The sequence below is a fragment of the Callithrix jacchus genome, chromosome 8 (genome assembly GCF_049354715.1).
Source record: "Callithrix jacchus isolate 240 chromosome 8, calJac240_pri, whole genome shotgun sequence".
Lineage (NCBI taxonomy): Eukaryota > Metazoa > Chordata > Mammalia > Primates > Cebidae > Callithrix > Callithrix jacchus.
The window spans coordinates 135,083,054-135,099,474 of NC_133509.1; the positions used below are offsets into that span (position 1 = coordinate 135,083,054).

The 16,421-nt window shown below is 51.5% G+C and overlaps 1 protein-coding gene across 6 annotated transcripts in view; it reads right to left on the bottom strand.

Annotated features, from left to right (window-relative positions):
• Positions 1-16,421, bottom strand: part of DEGS2 (delta 4-desaturase, sphingolipid 2) — an 85,767-nt gene that overhangs the window by 18,446 nt on the left and 50,900 nt on the right. For 2 of the 6 annotated variants that reach the window (XM_078335750.1, XM_078335751.1), the window contains exon 3: positions 9,491-9,634. The exons of 2 other annotated variants lie outside the window; for them this stretch is intronic. In XM_078335750.1, coding sequence (XP_078191876.1) covers positions 9,491-9,634 — 144 coding nt within the window. Of the gene's footprint in view, positions 1-9,490; positions 9,635-14,971; positions 15,081-16,421 lie in introns of all 6 variants that reach the window. 2 more of the 6 variants (XM_078335754.1, XM_078335755.1) reach the window with 1 other exon arrangement.

The window sequence follows — 16,421 nt, forward strand, 5'->3', positions numbered from 1 at the left end:
GAGATTATATGATACCTATAAAGTGCTGACACTATATGAGCCAGTGCACCTGGTCCCCCGCTAAATGTAAACATTGTGGCCTTTTATAATCTTAGGGAGGTAACTTAACATAAAACAGAGGGAAAGTAGATATGCTGAAGTGTGGCGGCAGCCTGACCTGCCTAAACTTCCTGTAGTTACAGTACCCAGCACCTTAAAATATCACACCCTGGGCCTGGGTGCTCTAACACCGTGAATCAGATATTAAAGTCAGGCTTTGATGCTTACGGAATGGGACCCTATGGACCTCCAGTTGAAATTTAACGTGGGCGGGGTAAGGTGGCTCATACCTGTAATCCCAGCACTTTGAGAGACCAAGGTGGGAGGATTGTTTGAGTGCAGGAGTTCAAGACCAGCCTGGGCAACATAGTAAGACCTCGTTCCTACAAAAAAAAAATAGCCAGGCATGGTGGTGCATACCTGTGGTCCCAGCTGCTTAAGAGGCTGAGGTTGGAAAATCACTTGAGCCTGGGAGGTCCAGGCTGCAGTGAGCCAAGATCATGCCGCTGCACTCAGCATGGGAGACAGAGCAAGGTCTTGTCTCAAAATAAGTAAGTTAATTAAAGAGTTAATTTGGTCCAATATAAGTTAAAATAGACCCTCAGAGAGTGACGCGTATGATATAAAGCCTAATAAGGCAGCGATTGTTCCCGTTGCTGCTCCATTTAACAGTTCAGTTTTACCTGTTCTTAAACCCAGGAAAAATAAAGGGCTCCCGGTGGTAAGAGTCCATGAACTTCTTGCTGTGGCCTCACCCACTAAGGCCCCCATACCCTACAGCCAAAGGCATAAAATTATTAACTCCACCCCAATCAACAACCAGAAAGTATTTTGCACTGACAGATTTCGCTACTACATTGTAGTTGGTGCCTGTTTCAACAGGCTTTCAGCCACAGTTTGCCTCTGCCTACAGAGGGACACACTACAGCTGGACCAGGCTGCCCTGGGGGACCCCCACAGCTCTGCCAGGGCACACCATTATGCACACAATAGCTTCCCTACATCCACCTGCTCCAGGGGCACTGGCCTGCAATTACATTGATATCAAAAGATGTTGGCATGATGTTGACGGGAAAAGATGTTGGCATGACACTGATGGGAAGAGATGTTGGCATGACACTGATGGGAAGAGATGTTGGCATGACACTGATGGGAGGAGGTGGTGGCATGACACTGATGGAGGAGATGGTGGCATGACACTGGTGGGAGCCTATGGTGGCGTGACACTGATGGGAGGAGATGGTGGCATGACACTGATGAGAGGAAATGTTGGCATGACACTGATGGGAGGAATGTTGGCATGACACTGACGGGAAGAGATGTTGGCATGACACTGGTGGGAGCATATGGTGGCATGACACTGGCAGGAGCATATGATGGCATGACACTGACGGGAGGAGATGGTGGCATGACACTGGCGGGAGCATATGGTGGCATGACACTGACGGGAGGAGATGGTGGCATGACACTGGCAGGAGCATATGGTTGCATGACACTGACAGGAGGAGATGGTGGCATGACACTGGCGGGAGCATATGATGGCATGACACTGACGGGAGGAGATGGTGGCATGACACTGGCGGGAGCATATGATGGCATGACACTGATGGGAGGAGATGGTGGCATGACACTGGCGGGAGCATATGGTGGCATGACACTGATGGGAGGAGATGGTGGCATGACACTGGCGGGAGCATATGGTGGCATGACACTGATGGGAGGAGATGGTGGCATGACACTGGCGGGAGCATATGGTGGCATGACACTGATGGGAGGAGATGTTGGCATGACACTGGTGGGAGCATATGGTGGCATGACACTGATGGGAGGAGATGGTGGCATGACACTGGTGGGAGCATATGGTGGCATGACACTGGCGGGAGCATATGGTGGCATGACACTGATGGGAGGAGATGTTGGCATGACACTGGCGGGAGCATATGGTGGCATGACACTGATGGGAGGAGATGGTGGCATGACACTGGTGGTAGCATATGGTGGCATGACACTGATGGAGGAGATGGTGGCATGACACTGATGGAGGAAATGGTGGCATGACACTGATGGAGGAGATGGTGGCATGACACTGATGGGAAGAGATGTTGGCATGACACTGATGGGAGGAGATGGTGGCATGACACTGATGGGAGGAGATGGTGGCATGACACTGATGGGAAGAGATGTTGGCATGACACTGATGGGAAGAGATGTTGGCATGACACTGATGGGAGGAGATGGTGGCATGACACTGGCGGGAGCATATGGTGGCATGACACTGATGGGAGGAGATGGTGGCATGACACTGGTGGGAGCATATGGTGGCATGACACTGATGGGAGGAGATGGTGGCATGACACTGATGGGAGGAGATGGTGGCATGACACTGGTGGAAACATATGGTGGCATGACACTGGCGGGAGCATATGATGGCATGACACTGGTGGGAGCATATGGTGGCATGACACTGATGGGAGGAGATGGTGGCATGACACTGATGGGAGGAGATGGTGGCATGACACTGGTGGGAGGAGGTGGTGGTATGACATTGAGGGCAAAACATGTTGGACCTCCAAGTATAACATCTTTTAATTTTCTTTGGGTCCTGATGGCAATATGTGCATCATTTATAAAATTTTACTCAATCCTAATGCTGCTGCTACTTCTACATTGACCCTCTGGAAGCAGGACTCCCTCTCACAAAAGACTACAGCCGTCGAGGTTAAAATCAGCAGGCACTCCTGCCGGAGCCCTCGGAGACTCCTGCGTTGTGGATGCGCTTTGGCAACCCCTCAGGCCCCTGCAGTCTCTGGACCACCTCGCATGGCCATTAGCTGCTCAGGGATTGATGATGCAAGGCACAGCTTCTCTTAACAAAACTGCTGGGCTGAGAGCTGTGGTACATGCCTGCAGTCCCAGCCACTGGGGAAGCTGAGGTGGGAGGATCACTTGAGCCCGGGAGGTCGAGGCTGCAATGGGCTGTGGTTGCACCAGTCCACTATACCCAGCTGCCCATTTTGCTTAGGGTCCATGGCAGCCACACCCCACAAGTTTAGGGTGGCAACCAAGGCCTCTATAAGATACAAAGGAACCAAACCTGGGCCCTCTGGTGTATTCTACCTGCGGGAGGAAATCCCCCCAACTTCCTTGTGGGTACTGAAGGAGGTTAGCCAAGCTCTCAGACCTCTCAGCTACCTGGAGAGCCCCTGGGATTAGCTGAGTGAACACAGACTGCCAACCACTGTAAGAATGAGGAGCTCAGTGGCTGCTTGCCACATTCTCAGTCAGAATGTCCCTAATGAACGACAGGACCCAAGGGTCAACCGAATCGGCCAAACTCCAGGCAGTCACCTTAGTACTGGCCGCCTAGCCATCACATGGCCCCATCTTCACTCGTTACAGACTATGGTGCCCATTGCCTGAGTTGTCCCTTTCAGGATCAAGAACCCTGGAACTCTTGCCTCACAGAGGCTCGAACTATAAATCAAAACCAGAGAGCTTGGTACAATGGCTTATACCTGTAATCCCAGCACTTTGGAGGCTGAGGTGAGTCGGTCACCTGAGGTCAGGAGTTTGAGACCAGCCTGGCCAACAGGGTGAAACCCCATCTCTACTAAAAATACAAAAAAAAAAAATGGCCAGGTGCGGTGGCTCATTCCTGTAATCCTAGCACTTTGGGAGGCTGAAGCGGGTGGATTGCCTGAGCTCAGGAGTTCAAGACCAGCCTGGGCAACAAGGTGAAACCCCAACTCGACCAAAATACAAAAAATTAGCCAGCACGGCAGCGTGGACCTGTAGTCCCAGCTACTCAGGAGGCTGAGGCAGGAGAATCCCTTGAACCCAGGAGGTGGAGGTTGCCGTGAGCCAAGATTGTGCCAGTGAACTCTAGCCTGGGTAACAGAGTGAGACTCTGTCTCAAAAAAAAAATTAGCCAGACGGCCAGGCGAGGTGACTCACACCTGTAATTACAGCAATTTGGGAGCCGGAGGCAGGTGGATCATGAGGTCAGGAGTTGGAGACCAACCTGGCTAACATGGTGAAACCCTGTCTCTACTAAAAATACAAAAATTAGCCAGGCATGGTGGGGCACGCCTGTAATCCTAGTTATTCAGGAGGCTGAGGCAGGAGAATTTTTTGAATCCAGGAGGCAGAAGCTGCGGTGAGCCGAGATTGTGCCACTGCACTCCAGCCTGGGAAACAGAGTGAGACTCTGTCTCAGAGGGGAAAATAAAATTAACCAGGTATGGTGGCAGGAGCCTGTAATTCCAGCTATTTGGGTGGCTGAGAATTGCTTGAACCCCAGAGGCAGAGGTTGCAGTAAGAGGAAATCGCACCATCGCACTCCAGCCTGGGCTACAGAGCAACTGTCTAAAAACAAACAGAGCGGCTCTACATAGCCTGAGGCCTCACCCCAGGGCATTCCCTATCCCCTCTGGAGTCACAGAACACAAGGCAGTTTTACGCCTCAGAATACACAACACAGGGCTGGAGGGGGTGAGGGGTGGGAAGGCATTCAATGGACCTGTCATCTCCCTGATGGGTCCCAGATAGCTGGCTTCACTGAGAGGCATAATTGTCCCAAACAATTTGGGTCTAAATGGCTCCTAAATGGGCCTCTCTCTTATCCTCAGGCCTTCATCACTGAATTCAAGGCCCCAGGCAGGCACTATGCCTCAAGCCTGTCATCCTAGCACTTTGGGAAGCCCAGACAGGAGGATCACTTGAGCTCAGGAGTTTGAGACTAGCCTGTGAAACATAACAAGACCCCATCCCTCCAACAAAAAAAAAATTAAAATTAAAAATGGTGGTGCATGCTTGTAGTCTCAGCTACTTAGGAGGAAGGTGAGCGGGGAGGATCACTTGAGCCTGGGAAGTCAAGGTTGCAGTGAGACCTGATTATGGGCCAACTCTCATCTCCCATCAACTTTTTTAAACTGGCTGGGCACAGCTCACACCTGCAATCCCAACACTTTGGGAGGCTGAGGTAGGAGGATCACTTGAGCCCAGGAATTCAAGACCAGCCAGGGCAACATAGTGAGATCCCGTCTCTACAAAAATAATAATAACAATAATTTTTTTAAACTTTCCCATTACCGGCCAGGCTCACACCTATAATTTTAGTACTTTGGGAGGCGAGACAGGTGGATTGCCTGAGCTCAGAAGATGGAGACCAACCTGATGAACACAGTGAAATTCTGTTTCTACCAAAATACAAAAAATTGGCTGGGCATGGGGGCAAGTGTCTGTAGTCCTAGCTACTCGGGAAGCTGAGGCAGAATTGCTTGAACCTGGGAGGCGGAGGCTGCAGTGAGCCAAGATCGCTCCAGTGCACTCCAGCATGGGCAACAGCAAGACTCCATTTCAAACAAACAAAGCTTTCCCATTACCCTTTCCTATGTTTAAAGGGGGATTTGTGTCATCTCTAAGATACATTGTTGAAACAAAATAAGCATCTTAAGCTTTTAACACACTTTACATCTCCACCAAGATATTGCTAGAGACCTTGGCAATTCAGATCTCTCTTCTTGGGCCATGCCATGTAAATGGAAACTTGGTAATGAGCCAGAGCACAAGGACGCCTCATACACCTTGCGACACCCTTTCCTCTCTCATAATGAAATGTTCCACGCTGTTTAGGCCAACCTATGCCTACTCTCTACCAATCTCTGCTATCACCCCAAGGTTTCCTTAATATGATGTCAGGGCATCACAGGGCCGGCTGTATTCGCCATGCCATTCCCTTCTTTGTAATTCTGATGCTGTGCCATCTTGGGGCTTTGCTGGCCCTGGAGGGACTGCCCCTCCCAGGGCCAGGCAGTTCCTAGAGATTGCAAATGAGCAGCTTAGGAGTGAGCCTTTCAGATGCAAGCTAGCCAATCCTAGCCCATACCCCACACCTCTCTATTAGTCTGTCACACTTGGGTCCGGTATTCCCCCACCCTAATCACCAGAAGATCAAAATCAGGCATTCTAGACAGCTCTACACCCCCACCTCCTGAAATGATTTAAACCCACCAATCTCAAGCCTGCTCACCCTGCATCGCCTGTTCCTTACCACAGATACCACAGGAAGTGCTTTCCCACATTTCCCCTGGCTCCCCTGCCCCCAGCCTGCCCTGGTGCTCCCCAGGTGGCCCTTTGTGGCCAGATGTGCTCTCTCCTCTTGGGAACCATGAGTACCAAGTTCTTTCCAGTGGCAGTTGAGTCCGCGCTGAGGGCCGTACCACGCGAGAATCACAATAAAATCCATTTTCAAATGTGATGGATCTGAGAGCTACTATGTGACACAGGTGTAATCTTAAGATGTGTGTGGTGTAACTGAAAAGTGAGCACAAGCTGGGAATGGTGTAATCTCAGCAATTTGGGAGACTGAGGCAGGCAGATCAGTTCAGATCAGGAGTTTGAGACCAGCCTGGCCAACATGGTGAAACCCCATCTCTATTAAAAATATAAAAACTAGGGCTGGGTGCGGTGGCTCACATCTGTAATCCCAGCACTTTGGGAGGCCAAGGCAGGTGGATCTCAAGGTCAGGAGATCATGACCATCCTGGCTACATGGTGAAACCCCGTCACTACTAAAATACAGTGAGTTAGCTGGGTGTGGTGGCACGCACCTGTAATCCCAGGTCCTTGGGAGGCTGAGGCAGCAAAATTACTTGAACCTGGGAGGTGGAGGTTGCAGTAAGCTGAGATCACACCACTGCACTCCAGCCTGGATGACAGAGCAAGACTCTGTCTCAAAAAAAAAAGGGGGGGGGAGGGGAGGGGAGGGGAGAGGAAGGAATCAATCCCTGGAGCTTCCAAGAAACAGAAAATAAATTACCTGCAGCTGAACAAGAGTGAGACTGTCCATAGACTTCTGAGTGAAGCGTGTACAGCAAGGCCATACAGCAGCCTTGTCCATGTCCACCCCATTGTGGCCTCCCGTCTGCCACTCTAGTCCACTACAGCCTGCCCCCGTAAGGCATGGCCCCCCCATCTGCCACTCTAGTCCACTACAGCCTGCCCCCGTAAGGCATGGCCCCCCCGTCTGCCACTCTAGTCCACTACAGCCTGCCCCCGTAAGGCATGGCCCCCCCCGTCTGCCACTCTAGTCCACTACAGCCTGCCCCCGTAAGGCATGGCCCCCCCCGTCGGCCACTCTAGTCCACTACAGCCTGCCCCCGTAAGGCATGGCCCCCCCGTCTGCCACTCTAGTCCACTACAGCCTGCCCCCGTAAGGCATGGCCCCCCCGTCTGCCACTCTAGTCCACTACAGCCTGCCCCCGTAAGGCATGGCCTCCCCGTCTGCCACTCTAGTCCACTACAGCCTGCCCCAGTAAGGCATGGCCTAGAGCAGCCATCTGTAGCCTGCACGGCTGCGTATGGCTTGTCCCCTGAATGCACTCCTCCAACGCTGACCCCACACTGGTCTCCACTCCCTCCTGCATCCCCAGGCCTCTCCTCCTGCATGCTGCCCCATGTCGAGATCAAGTGCCACCTGCTCCCAGAAGCCTCCTGGTTTGTCAGCCTGAACTGACAACTCACCCCTTTCCCCCTCTCCCCAACATTGGTCACCACCTCAGTATTCTTGCTAAATTCTGTCTTCCCTGTTTGGCCCAAGGGGCAGCACAGCCCCTGGACACAGATCCAGCTGAGATGGCATCTCACCCTCTTACCCGCCAGCTGAGCTTGGGCAAACCACTCTATCTCTGTGCCTCAGTCTCTCCCCTGTAAAGTGAGGATAGCTACCCTACTTCCTGGCGTTCTCAGGAGCGGGAGCCTGTGTGTAAAGCACCCACAGCCTTGCCTGGCACACAGTGGGCCCTCAGGCCACGGCAGTTGTCAACTGGGAGAACCAGGTGTCGGGGTACTTAGACTGGGTGATGCCCAGGGGATTGCCGGGAGCCCTCGGGGGGTCTCAGCCTTGGGCCATGCTGTGAGCACTCCTGTTGCTATTTCATTCACTACACCTCGTTGATTAAGTCACTTTCAAGCATGTGTCTTAAGGATAAAATAAAAACTGGTGGGTGGGGAGGGGCGGAATTCCAATTGCGCACCACACACAAACACAAACACACCCAAGCAGGTGTGAGCATTCAGAGCAGGGGACGTGGTGCCAGCCCCATGGGCAAGAGCCAACGCCAAGGCAGAACCAGGCTCTACTCTGAATTGTGCCGCCTTCATCCCTGGGCTGACAGGGACAGTGCTTCCCGTCCTATCAGCTGGGAGACCTCGATACCACATTTTAGTGCTTCACAGTGGAGGGCAAAGGGACTCCTCAGGAGGGGAGGTGCGCTCCAGCCCTGGCACGTCTGGCTCATGCTCTCCACTGGGTAACCACATCCCAAACCACGGCTCTGAAATACTCTTGGTTTCCCCAGCCCAGCACCAAGAAAGACTGAGCGTGGCATGCAGAGATGCATTCTGAAGCTCAGATGGTGTGTGAGGTGTGAGGCTGCCTCTGCTGCCGGTGCCACCCAACGGGAACACCCTCCATGCCAGTGCCACCCATGGACACAGGATGCTGTGGAGGAAATGCTGACAGACAGGCAGGAACCCACTCAGCTCCCTGCACTGACTTAAGGGTCCTCCAAGGGGCTATTCCCAGTTGAATGTGATGGCATTTTCAGTGGATAATCAGTATTTGTGGTAGACACAAATCTGGAGAGCCCCAAAGACCTCAGACATGTCCCTCAAGAATGTCAAGGACGAAAAAGATAAATACTTGTGCTGGCTGGGCTCGGTGGCTCATGCCTGTAATCCCAGCACTTTGGGAGGCCGAGGTGGGTGGATCACTTGAAGTCAGGAGTTCGAGACCAGCCTGGACAAAATGGTGAAACCTCATCTCTACTAAAAATACAAAAATTAGTCAGTATGGTGGCACATGCCTATAATCCCAGCTACTGGGGAGGCTGAGGCAGGAGAATCACTTGAACCTAGGAGGCAGAGGTTGCAGTGAACTGAGATTGTGCCATTGCACTCCAGCCTGGGGCAATAGAGCAAGACTCAGTCTCAAAAAAAAAAAAAAAAACAGTGCTCGAGCTGATTGGTACCCTATTCATTCTGATGTGATAATTATGCATTGCATGCCTGTATCAAGATATCTCATGTGATTTCATGTATACCATTAATATATATACCTACTGTGCACCCACAAAAATAGGGTGGCTCGGGCCTGTAATCCTAGCAATTTGGGAGGCCATCACTTGAGCCCAAGAGTTCAAGGCCAGCCTGGCAGCCTGGGCAACATAGCAAGACCCAGTCTGTAAAACACAAAACAAGAAGAAAGTCAAGTTCGTCCCCAGTCCAGCTGCTCACCTCTGAATTCTCTCCTTGGCATCATGCCCAGGGCACCTTCCTGAATCCCAGCACTGAGTGAAACTCCATACCCACAACCCTAGGGCACCCCATTGCCACCACCCCTCAGCCTTGGCAAATGAGTCATGAGGCATGAAGTTTAGATGTGTACAACCTGGCACTGAGCCCCCGAGGTAGGACCACGCCCACATCAACAGTGTGGAAGATGGCACAGACGTAGCCCAATGCCTCCAGGGCGTGCTGGGAGGGGCGGAACAGGGAGGTGGCGCATGCATAGCATCTGTTCTTACAGCAAAACCTGTAAAAATAAAATATACGTAGGTTTGTCACTAGAGATGTGTCTGCATAAACACACCCATGCCGAAGACTGTTCTGACCCACCTCTTTATGTAATCACCGTGTGTCCTTGTGGCTGCGCGAAGGTGTGCCTGTGTGGTGTACGTGTCTGTCTGCAGGGGTATCTGTGCGTGACTGCGTGTGAGCGAAGGTTCTGGAGAAGGCCTGAAAGGATCCTCTCGGACTGGAGGAGGCACTGCAGGACGAGGATTTTTTCCTTTAATGCATCTGCCCAGTTTGAGTTTTACAAATGTCAGTCATTTAAAGGCCTAAAAGATATCTTTGGGGGTTTTGGGTTTTTTTGGGGGGGGTACAGGGTCTTGCTCTGTTGCCCAGGCTGGAGTGCAGTGATGTGGTCATAGCTCACTACAGCCTCCTAAGCCCTGGGTTCAAGTACTCCTCCTTCCTCAGCCTTCAGAGTAGCTAAGGACACAGCCACCACACCCAGCTAATTAAACAAACAACAAACAAATATATATATACATCTTTTTTATTTTTTAGAAATGAGGTCTCGGGATCACGCTGTATTGCCCAGGCTGGTCTCAAACTCCTGGGCTCAAGGGATCCTCCCACCTCAGCCTCCCAAGTGCTGGGATTACAGGTGATAGCCACCCGCTGTTATAAAAAGATACCTAATTAAATTCTTTTGAATTAGTGGACTCCTTGCAGGCTCACCGTTCTTTACCACCCACTCCCCGCCGGTTGCCCCCACCAGCCAGGTCCCCAGACCTCCCAATCCTGCACCGTCCGTGTCGGGAGGACCTTTGCACTCGCTGTTCTCACCCCTGGGAGCATCGATAGCCCCGCCCCCTGAGCCCCGGAGCCTGGCCCACCCAGGCTGCTCCTGCTGCCCAGCCCAGCCCTGCCCCACCCGAGACAGCGAACCTTCCTGGCCCTGGCACAGGGACCCGCATGCAGCTGTGGAACTGAGGGCAGGCTGTGGGACCCCGCTCTACCTCCCACAGACCAGGGCCCGAGATAAGGGGGGTCCCACCCAGAAGGCCAGGGGAGTCGGGGCCAGCTCTCAGCGGGCACGAAGTTCTTAATCTCTTTTCAATCGACCAATCTGTCCCAACCAGGGAGGAGGGGAGCAACAGGCTTCTTTTCGGGCTAGCTCAGGGCTCGGTGCAAAGGCTGCATGATGCCACAGAGGGTGAATGACCTGGTGCCAAGGCTGGGAATGCCCAGACAGAAGGGCCATGGGGCATCCAGGAAGTGTGAGTTCAGGCCTTGAGGGCCTTGAAGGACGAAGAGAGTCCCTGACCAGAAAGAGAGGGGAAGAGATTCCCAGCAGCTGGCACAGCTGGGACACAGGCCTGGCGGGGCCCACTGCAGCTGGGGAAGGGACTCAGGCAGGGCTCAGGGGCTTAGTGCCCTGGGGAGCCAGGGAGTATTGAGGCCTGGAAGGGCCTGCCAGGGTTGAGGGAGGAGCTCACAAAGTTGGGAGGTGGGGTGGGGAGGACGTAGATGAGGTGTCCATACAAGGGAGAGCCATTCAAACAGAATCCTCCTTGGGACCTTGGCCTGGTCCCAGCTCTGAAGGGGCTGGGGCAGGACAAAAAACAAGAGTGCATGGGGGTGAGGCCTTGAAAAACACAACTGAATAAATCTATCACTGGCTGAGCTAAGCCTCTTAAAGTTCCCACCTTCAAGAGGGAAACTGAGGTTGGAAACTGAGGTTGGGCCCCTGGAGAGTGAAGTGCAGGAATGGTTTGCTCCAGGAGGTGAGAACACAGCACATGACTAATGCCACCAGGACTACTCCCAGCACTGGCTTCATCACCCAGAGTGTAGACTTAGGGCCTAGCTCAGTTTGCCCAACCTGCCTTTCTGGTCCTAACCCATACCCTTCAAACCCCACTCCTGACTCACTGTACCCCACTTCCCGGTCACAGTGAGAAACATACTGAGTGTGTAGGCCCGGCCCTGCTGTGGGGAGACCAGTGCAGCATCACACAGGGTGGAGGGGGCCTAGAGCCAGGGCCCTGCCCCCGCGCGGCTCCGGGATGAAGCTTCGATCCAGCCTCTCCTGAATCCCCTCCTCAACTTGGTTACTGGTCTTTGACCACATTTACACTGCAGGATTTAATTTATATAAAATACAAAACCAGGGTAAAGTTAATCCATGGGGTAAAAGTCTAAATAGTAGTTGCAGTTGGAGGCTTCTGGGAGCTAGAAATTTGCTGTAATGCAGTCTGGGTGGAGCCATAGCGTGGTCAGACGGAAAAGTCATCTGGTTGCTCCCTTAAGATTTTGCCCTTTACTATAAACACACCAACAAATGAATATACTAATAACACCACAGTATCACTACTAATAGTTCCCCCGTGTTCGAGCCCCTTCGTGCAGGCAGGCCGGACATTTGTGCTGCTGTGTCCCCAGCACCGAGCCCAGGCAGCCATCCATCCTCATGGTGCTGAACAACTAGCAAATCCCCATTTTATGATGATGAAAATTGCAGTTCAGGGGAACCAATCTCTTGTCGGACTCCAAAACTCTTCCCAGAACACTCTGTGGCTGTTCTAGCTGTGTCCAGGGACGCATGTCTCAGAGAAGAGGCCGAGACAAGAGTCAGGATGGAGGGAAGCTGGGGCTTCTAGGGGTGGCACCATGGCCAGTTACCATGGTCAGGCTGTGATGGGGTCTTGGGAGGAGGGACGGGTGCTCTCCAGAAGGAAGTGACGTCAGGCTGAGTCTTAGAGAATGGGTGAGGTCTAGAGCTGCAAAAGCTGGACAGTGAGCCAGGTGTGTTGGCTCACGCCTGTAATCCTAGCACTTTGGGAGGCCGAGGCGGGTGGATCACCTGAGGTCAGGATTAGCTGGGCGGAGTGGAACATGCCTGTGATGCCAGCTACTTGGGAGGCTGAGGCAGGTGAATTGCTTGAACTCAAAAGGCAGAGGCTGCAGTGAGCTGAGATCACACCACTGCACTCCAGCCTGGATGGTTGGGCTGGAGCAGAGGATGCTGGAGGAGGCTCAGTAGGGCAGGCATGACTGTCACAGCCACCGGCTGGCAGTAGCCAGTGCAGGCTTCTTCCGGGAACTCTGGGATCCTGAAACTAAGGCAGCTGAGAAACTTCCAGAACGCTTTAATAAGTTGATATCAAACATGATTTGCTTTTGAGCTAGCATCAGCCATGCCAAGATCACAAAAGAGGCTGGAGAAAGGGGACTGGCAGGACAGATCTGATGTCATCCACCTAAGTATGGAGCCTTGTGCTCTCTGGAATCTGGGATGACACAGCCTGAGCCTCCTCACCCAGCTGGTTCCCACTGAGAAACCCACACTGATTATTGCCAAGGACACCAGACACTTCCTCCCAGCAACCCGAGGGAAGGAGGGCAGTACTCTGCTGAGCAGAAGGAAGAAAATGAAGATGTTATCCAAATCCATCCTAGGTATTGTAATTTGGCTGCTCACCCCTCCAAAGCCAGACGCAGGAGATGAGGGTTGGTGGGAAGAAAAGCAGGTTTATTCAGAAAGCTGGCAAAACTCAGATCAGGAACTCGTGTTCTAAAGTACCATCTTAAGACCAGGCACAGTGGCTCATGCCTATAATCCCAGCACTTTGGGAGGCTGAAGTGGGTGAATCACTTGAAGTCAGGAATTCAAGACCAGGCTGGCTAACATGGTAAAGCCCCACCCTACTAAAAATACAAAAATTAGCCAGGCATGCCAGGCGGGTGGATCACCTGAGGTCAGGAGTTCGAGACCAGCCTGACCAACATGGTAAAACCCCGTCTCTACTAAAAATACAAAAATCACCCTGGCATGGTGGTGGACACCTGTAATCCTAACTACTCAGGAGGCTAAAGCAGGAGATTTTAAAAATGAAATAAAATCATAACTACTTGGGAGGCTGTGGCTGAGATTTTAAAAATCATGATTATCGCCATTGCACTCCAGCCTGGGTAACAAGAGCGAAACTCCATCTTAAAAAAAAAAAAAATCATGATTATTTCTAACTGAGATAAAAAGCACTAACAGCAGTCATGTAATTCATAAAACTAACTCTGGGATTAGAGGGGAAGTAGGTAAACCAGTAACTGTGTTTTGTTAAGGATTTGTAGGAGCATCGTGACCTCCTGACTAAGGACAAAGAAGTACCCAACCTCCTCAGACCCTCACTGGCTCCCAGATGTCTGTGGTCCTCGGTCACCTCCTCATGGTTTCCCCACATCCCCTTCCCACAAAAAACCTCTCACTAGCCTGAAAAACTGAAGGTGGAACTTAATTTTTAATTAATTTATTTTTTTTTTGAGACAGAGTCTTGCTCTGTCATTCAGGCTGGAGTGCAGTGGTGCCATCTCGGGTCACTGCAACCTCCACCTCCCGGATTCAAGCGATTCGCCTGCCTCAGCCTCCTGAGTAGCTAGGATTACAAATGTGTACCACCTGTATGGCCAATTTTTTTTTCATTTGTGTATCTGACTGTCCACACCACAATTTTTTTTTTTTTTTTGAGACAGAGTCTTGCTCTGTTGCCCAGGCTGGAGTGCAATGGCGTGATCTTGGCATTTAACTCTGTGAGATAAATCCACACATCACAAAGTGGTTTCTCAGATAGCTTCTTTATCATTTTTATCGCAGGATTTTTGGGGTTTCACTATAGACCTCAATGGACTCTGAATTGTCTCCGATTTTATCTCATTTTTACCATGATTTTATCTCAGAGATAATAACTTGTACATTTTATCTGTAAATTATCCCAGTTTATGAGCAGGAATGGGTAAAGGTCCCTTAAAAAAAAAAAAAAAGGATGGGCACGGTGGCTCACACCTGTAATCCCAGCACTTTGGGAGGCCGAGGTGGGTGAATCACGAGGACCAGAGATTGAGGCCATCCTGGCCAACATGATGAAGCTCCGTCTCTACTAAAAATACAAAAATATTAGCTGGACATGGTGATGTGCACCTGTGGTCCCAGCTACTCAGGAGACTGAGGCCGGAGAATTGCTTGAATCCTGGAGCTGGAGCTTGCAGTGAGCTGAGATCGTGCCACTGCACTCTAGCCTGGGTGACAGAGCAAGACTCCATCTCAAAAACAAAAAATGGAGTTGGTTGTATCAGTTATTTTCCACTGTTACAGTATGACCACTGGTGAGCCTCTGCAGGGATTGTTTGAGGGACAGAGTTTCATTTTCATTTACAAAGTTGTTCAGGCCAGGTGTGGTGGCTCATGCCTGTAATCTCAACATTTTGGGAGGCTGAGGTGGGCGCATCCCTTGAGCTCAGAAGTTTGAGACGAGCCTGGGCAACATGGCAAGACCCTGTCTCTAGTAAAAATACAATAAAATACCTGAGCATAGTGGTGCACACCTGGAGTCCCAGCTACTCAGGAGGCTGAGGCAGGAGAATCAGTTGAACTGAGATCACACTACTGCATTCCTGGGTGACAGAATGAAAGCCTGTGTCAAAAAAGAAAGAAAAGAAAGAGAGATGATCTAGTAGCTAGGACCACAGGCATGTGCTACCACACCCAGCTAATTTTTTATTTTTTGAGATGGAGTTTTGCTCTTTTGCCCAGGCTGGAGTGAAGTGGTTTGATCTCAGCTCACTGCAAACTCTCCCGCTCCCCTCCCTCAGGTTCAGGCAATTCTCCTGCCTCAGCTTTCCGAGTAGCTGGGATTAGAGGCACCTGCCATCGCGCCAGGCTAATTTTTGTATTTTTAGTAGAGAAAGGGTTTTACCATATTGGGTAGGCCGGTCTTGAACTCCTGACCTCAGGTGATCAGGATGATCAGGTGATCACCCGCCTTGACCTCCCAAAGTGCCGGGATTATAAGCGTGAGCCACTGTGCCGGGCCTCACACCCAGCTAATTTTTTAAATTATTTGTAGAGATGGAGTCTCACCATGTTGCCCAGGCTGGTCTCAAACTCCTGGGTGTAAGCAGTCCTCCTGCCTCAGCCTCCCAAAGTGCTGGGATTACATGAGTGAGCCACTGGGCCCAGCCACTAATTATTCTTAGTACAAAATTCAGGAGCAGAGGAATAATCTAAAGACAGAATTTAATCATTAAAAGGAAAGCAGAGGCAGGGCGCAGTAGCTCACACCTGTAATCCCAACACTGGGAGCGGGGAGGAGGTGGATGGCTTGAGTCCAGGAGTTTGAGAACAACCTGGGCAACATGGCAAAACCCCATCTCTACTAAAAATACAAAAAATTAGCCAGGTACGGTAGTGTGCACCTGTAGTCTCAGCTACTCTGCAGGCTGAGGCCAACGGATCACTTGAGCCCAGGAGGTTGAGGCTTTAGTGAGCTGAGATTGTGCCACTGCACGCCAGCCTGGACAACACAGTGAGACCCTGTCTTAAAAAAAAAAAAAAAAAAGGCAAGCAGAGCAGAAGGATTTGAAAAGGATTTGGAGTAATCTCAGTCTGGCCATATAGACCATGAAAAAGTGTGTTCAGGAGAGGAAACCATGGGTGTAACACAGAGACTATTTGCTTAAGATATTAGCACCTAGAAGGAAGCCAGGTGCCAAGCCTCAAGACAAGAAAGACGCTGGCAAAGGCATGCAGAGTGCACTGGAGAGTGGAGGCTGCCCTGTCATCACAGAGACCTAGGAGCGAGAGTGGTGCCAGGGGCAGGGCTGGGGTGGAGACTGGCCCTACATGGGCTTGCTGCTCAGGGCTGCCTTGGGACTCTGCTCCCCACCCACGTGGACAGCACTCCTTGCTTGGTTCACCTGTGGCTCAGGAGAGCCCCAGGTGTGGCTCCTGTTGCAGTATCAGAAGGTACAGGTTG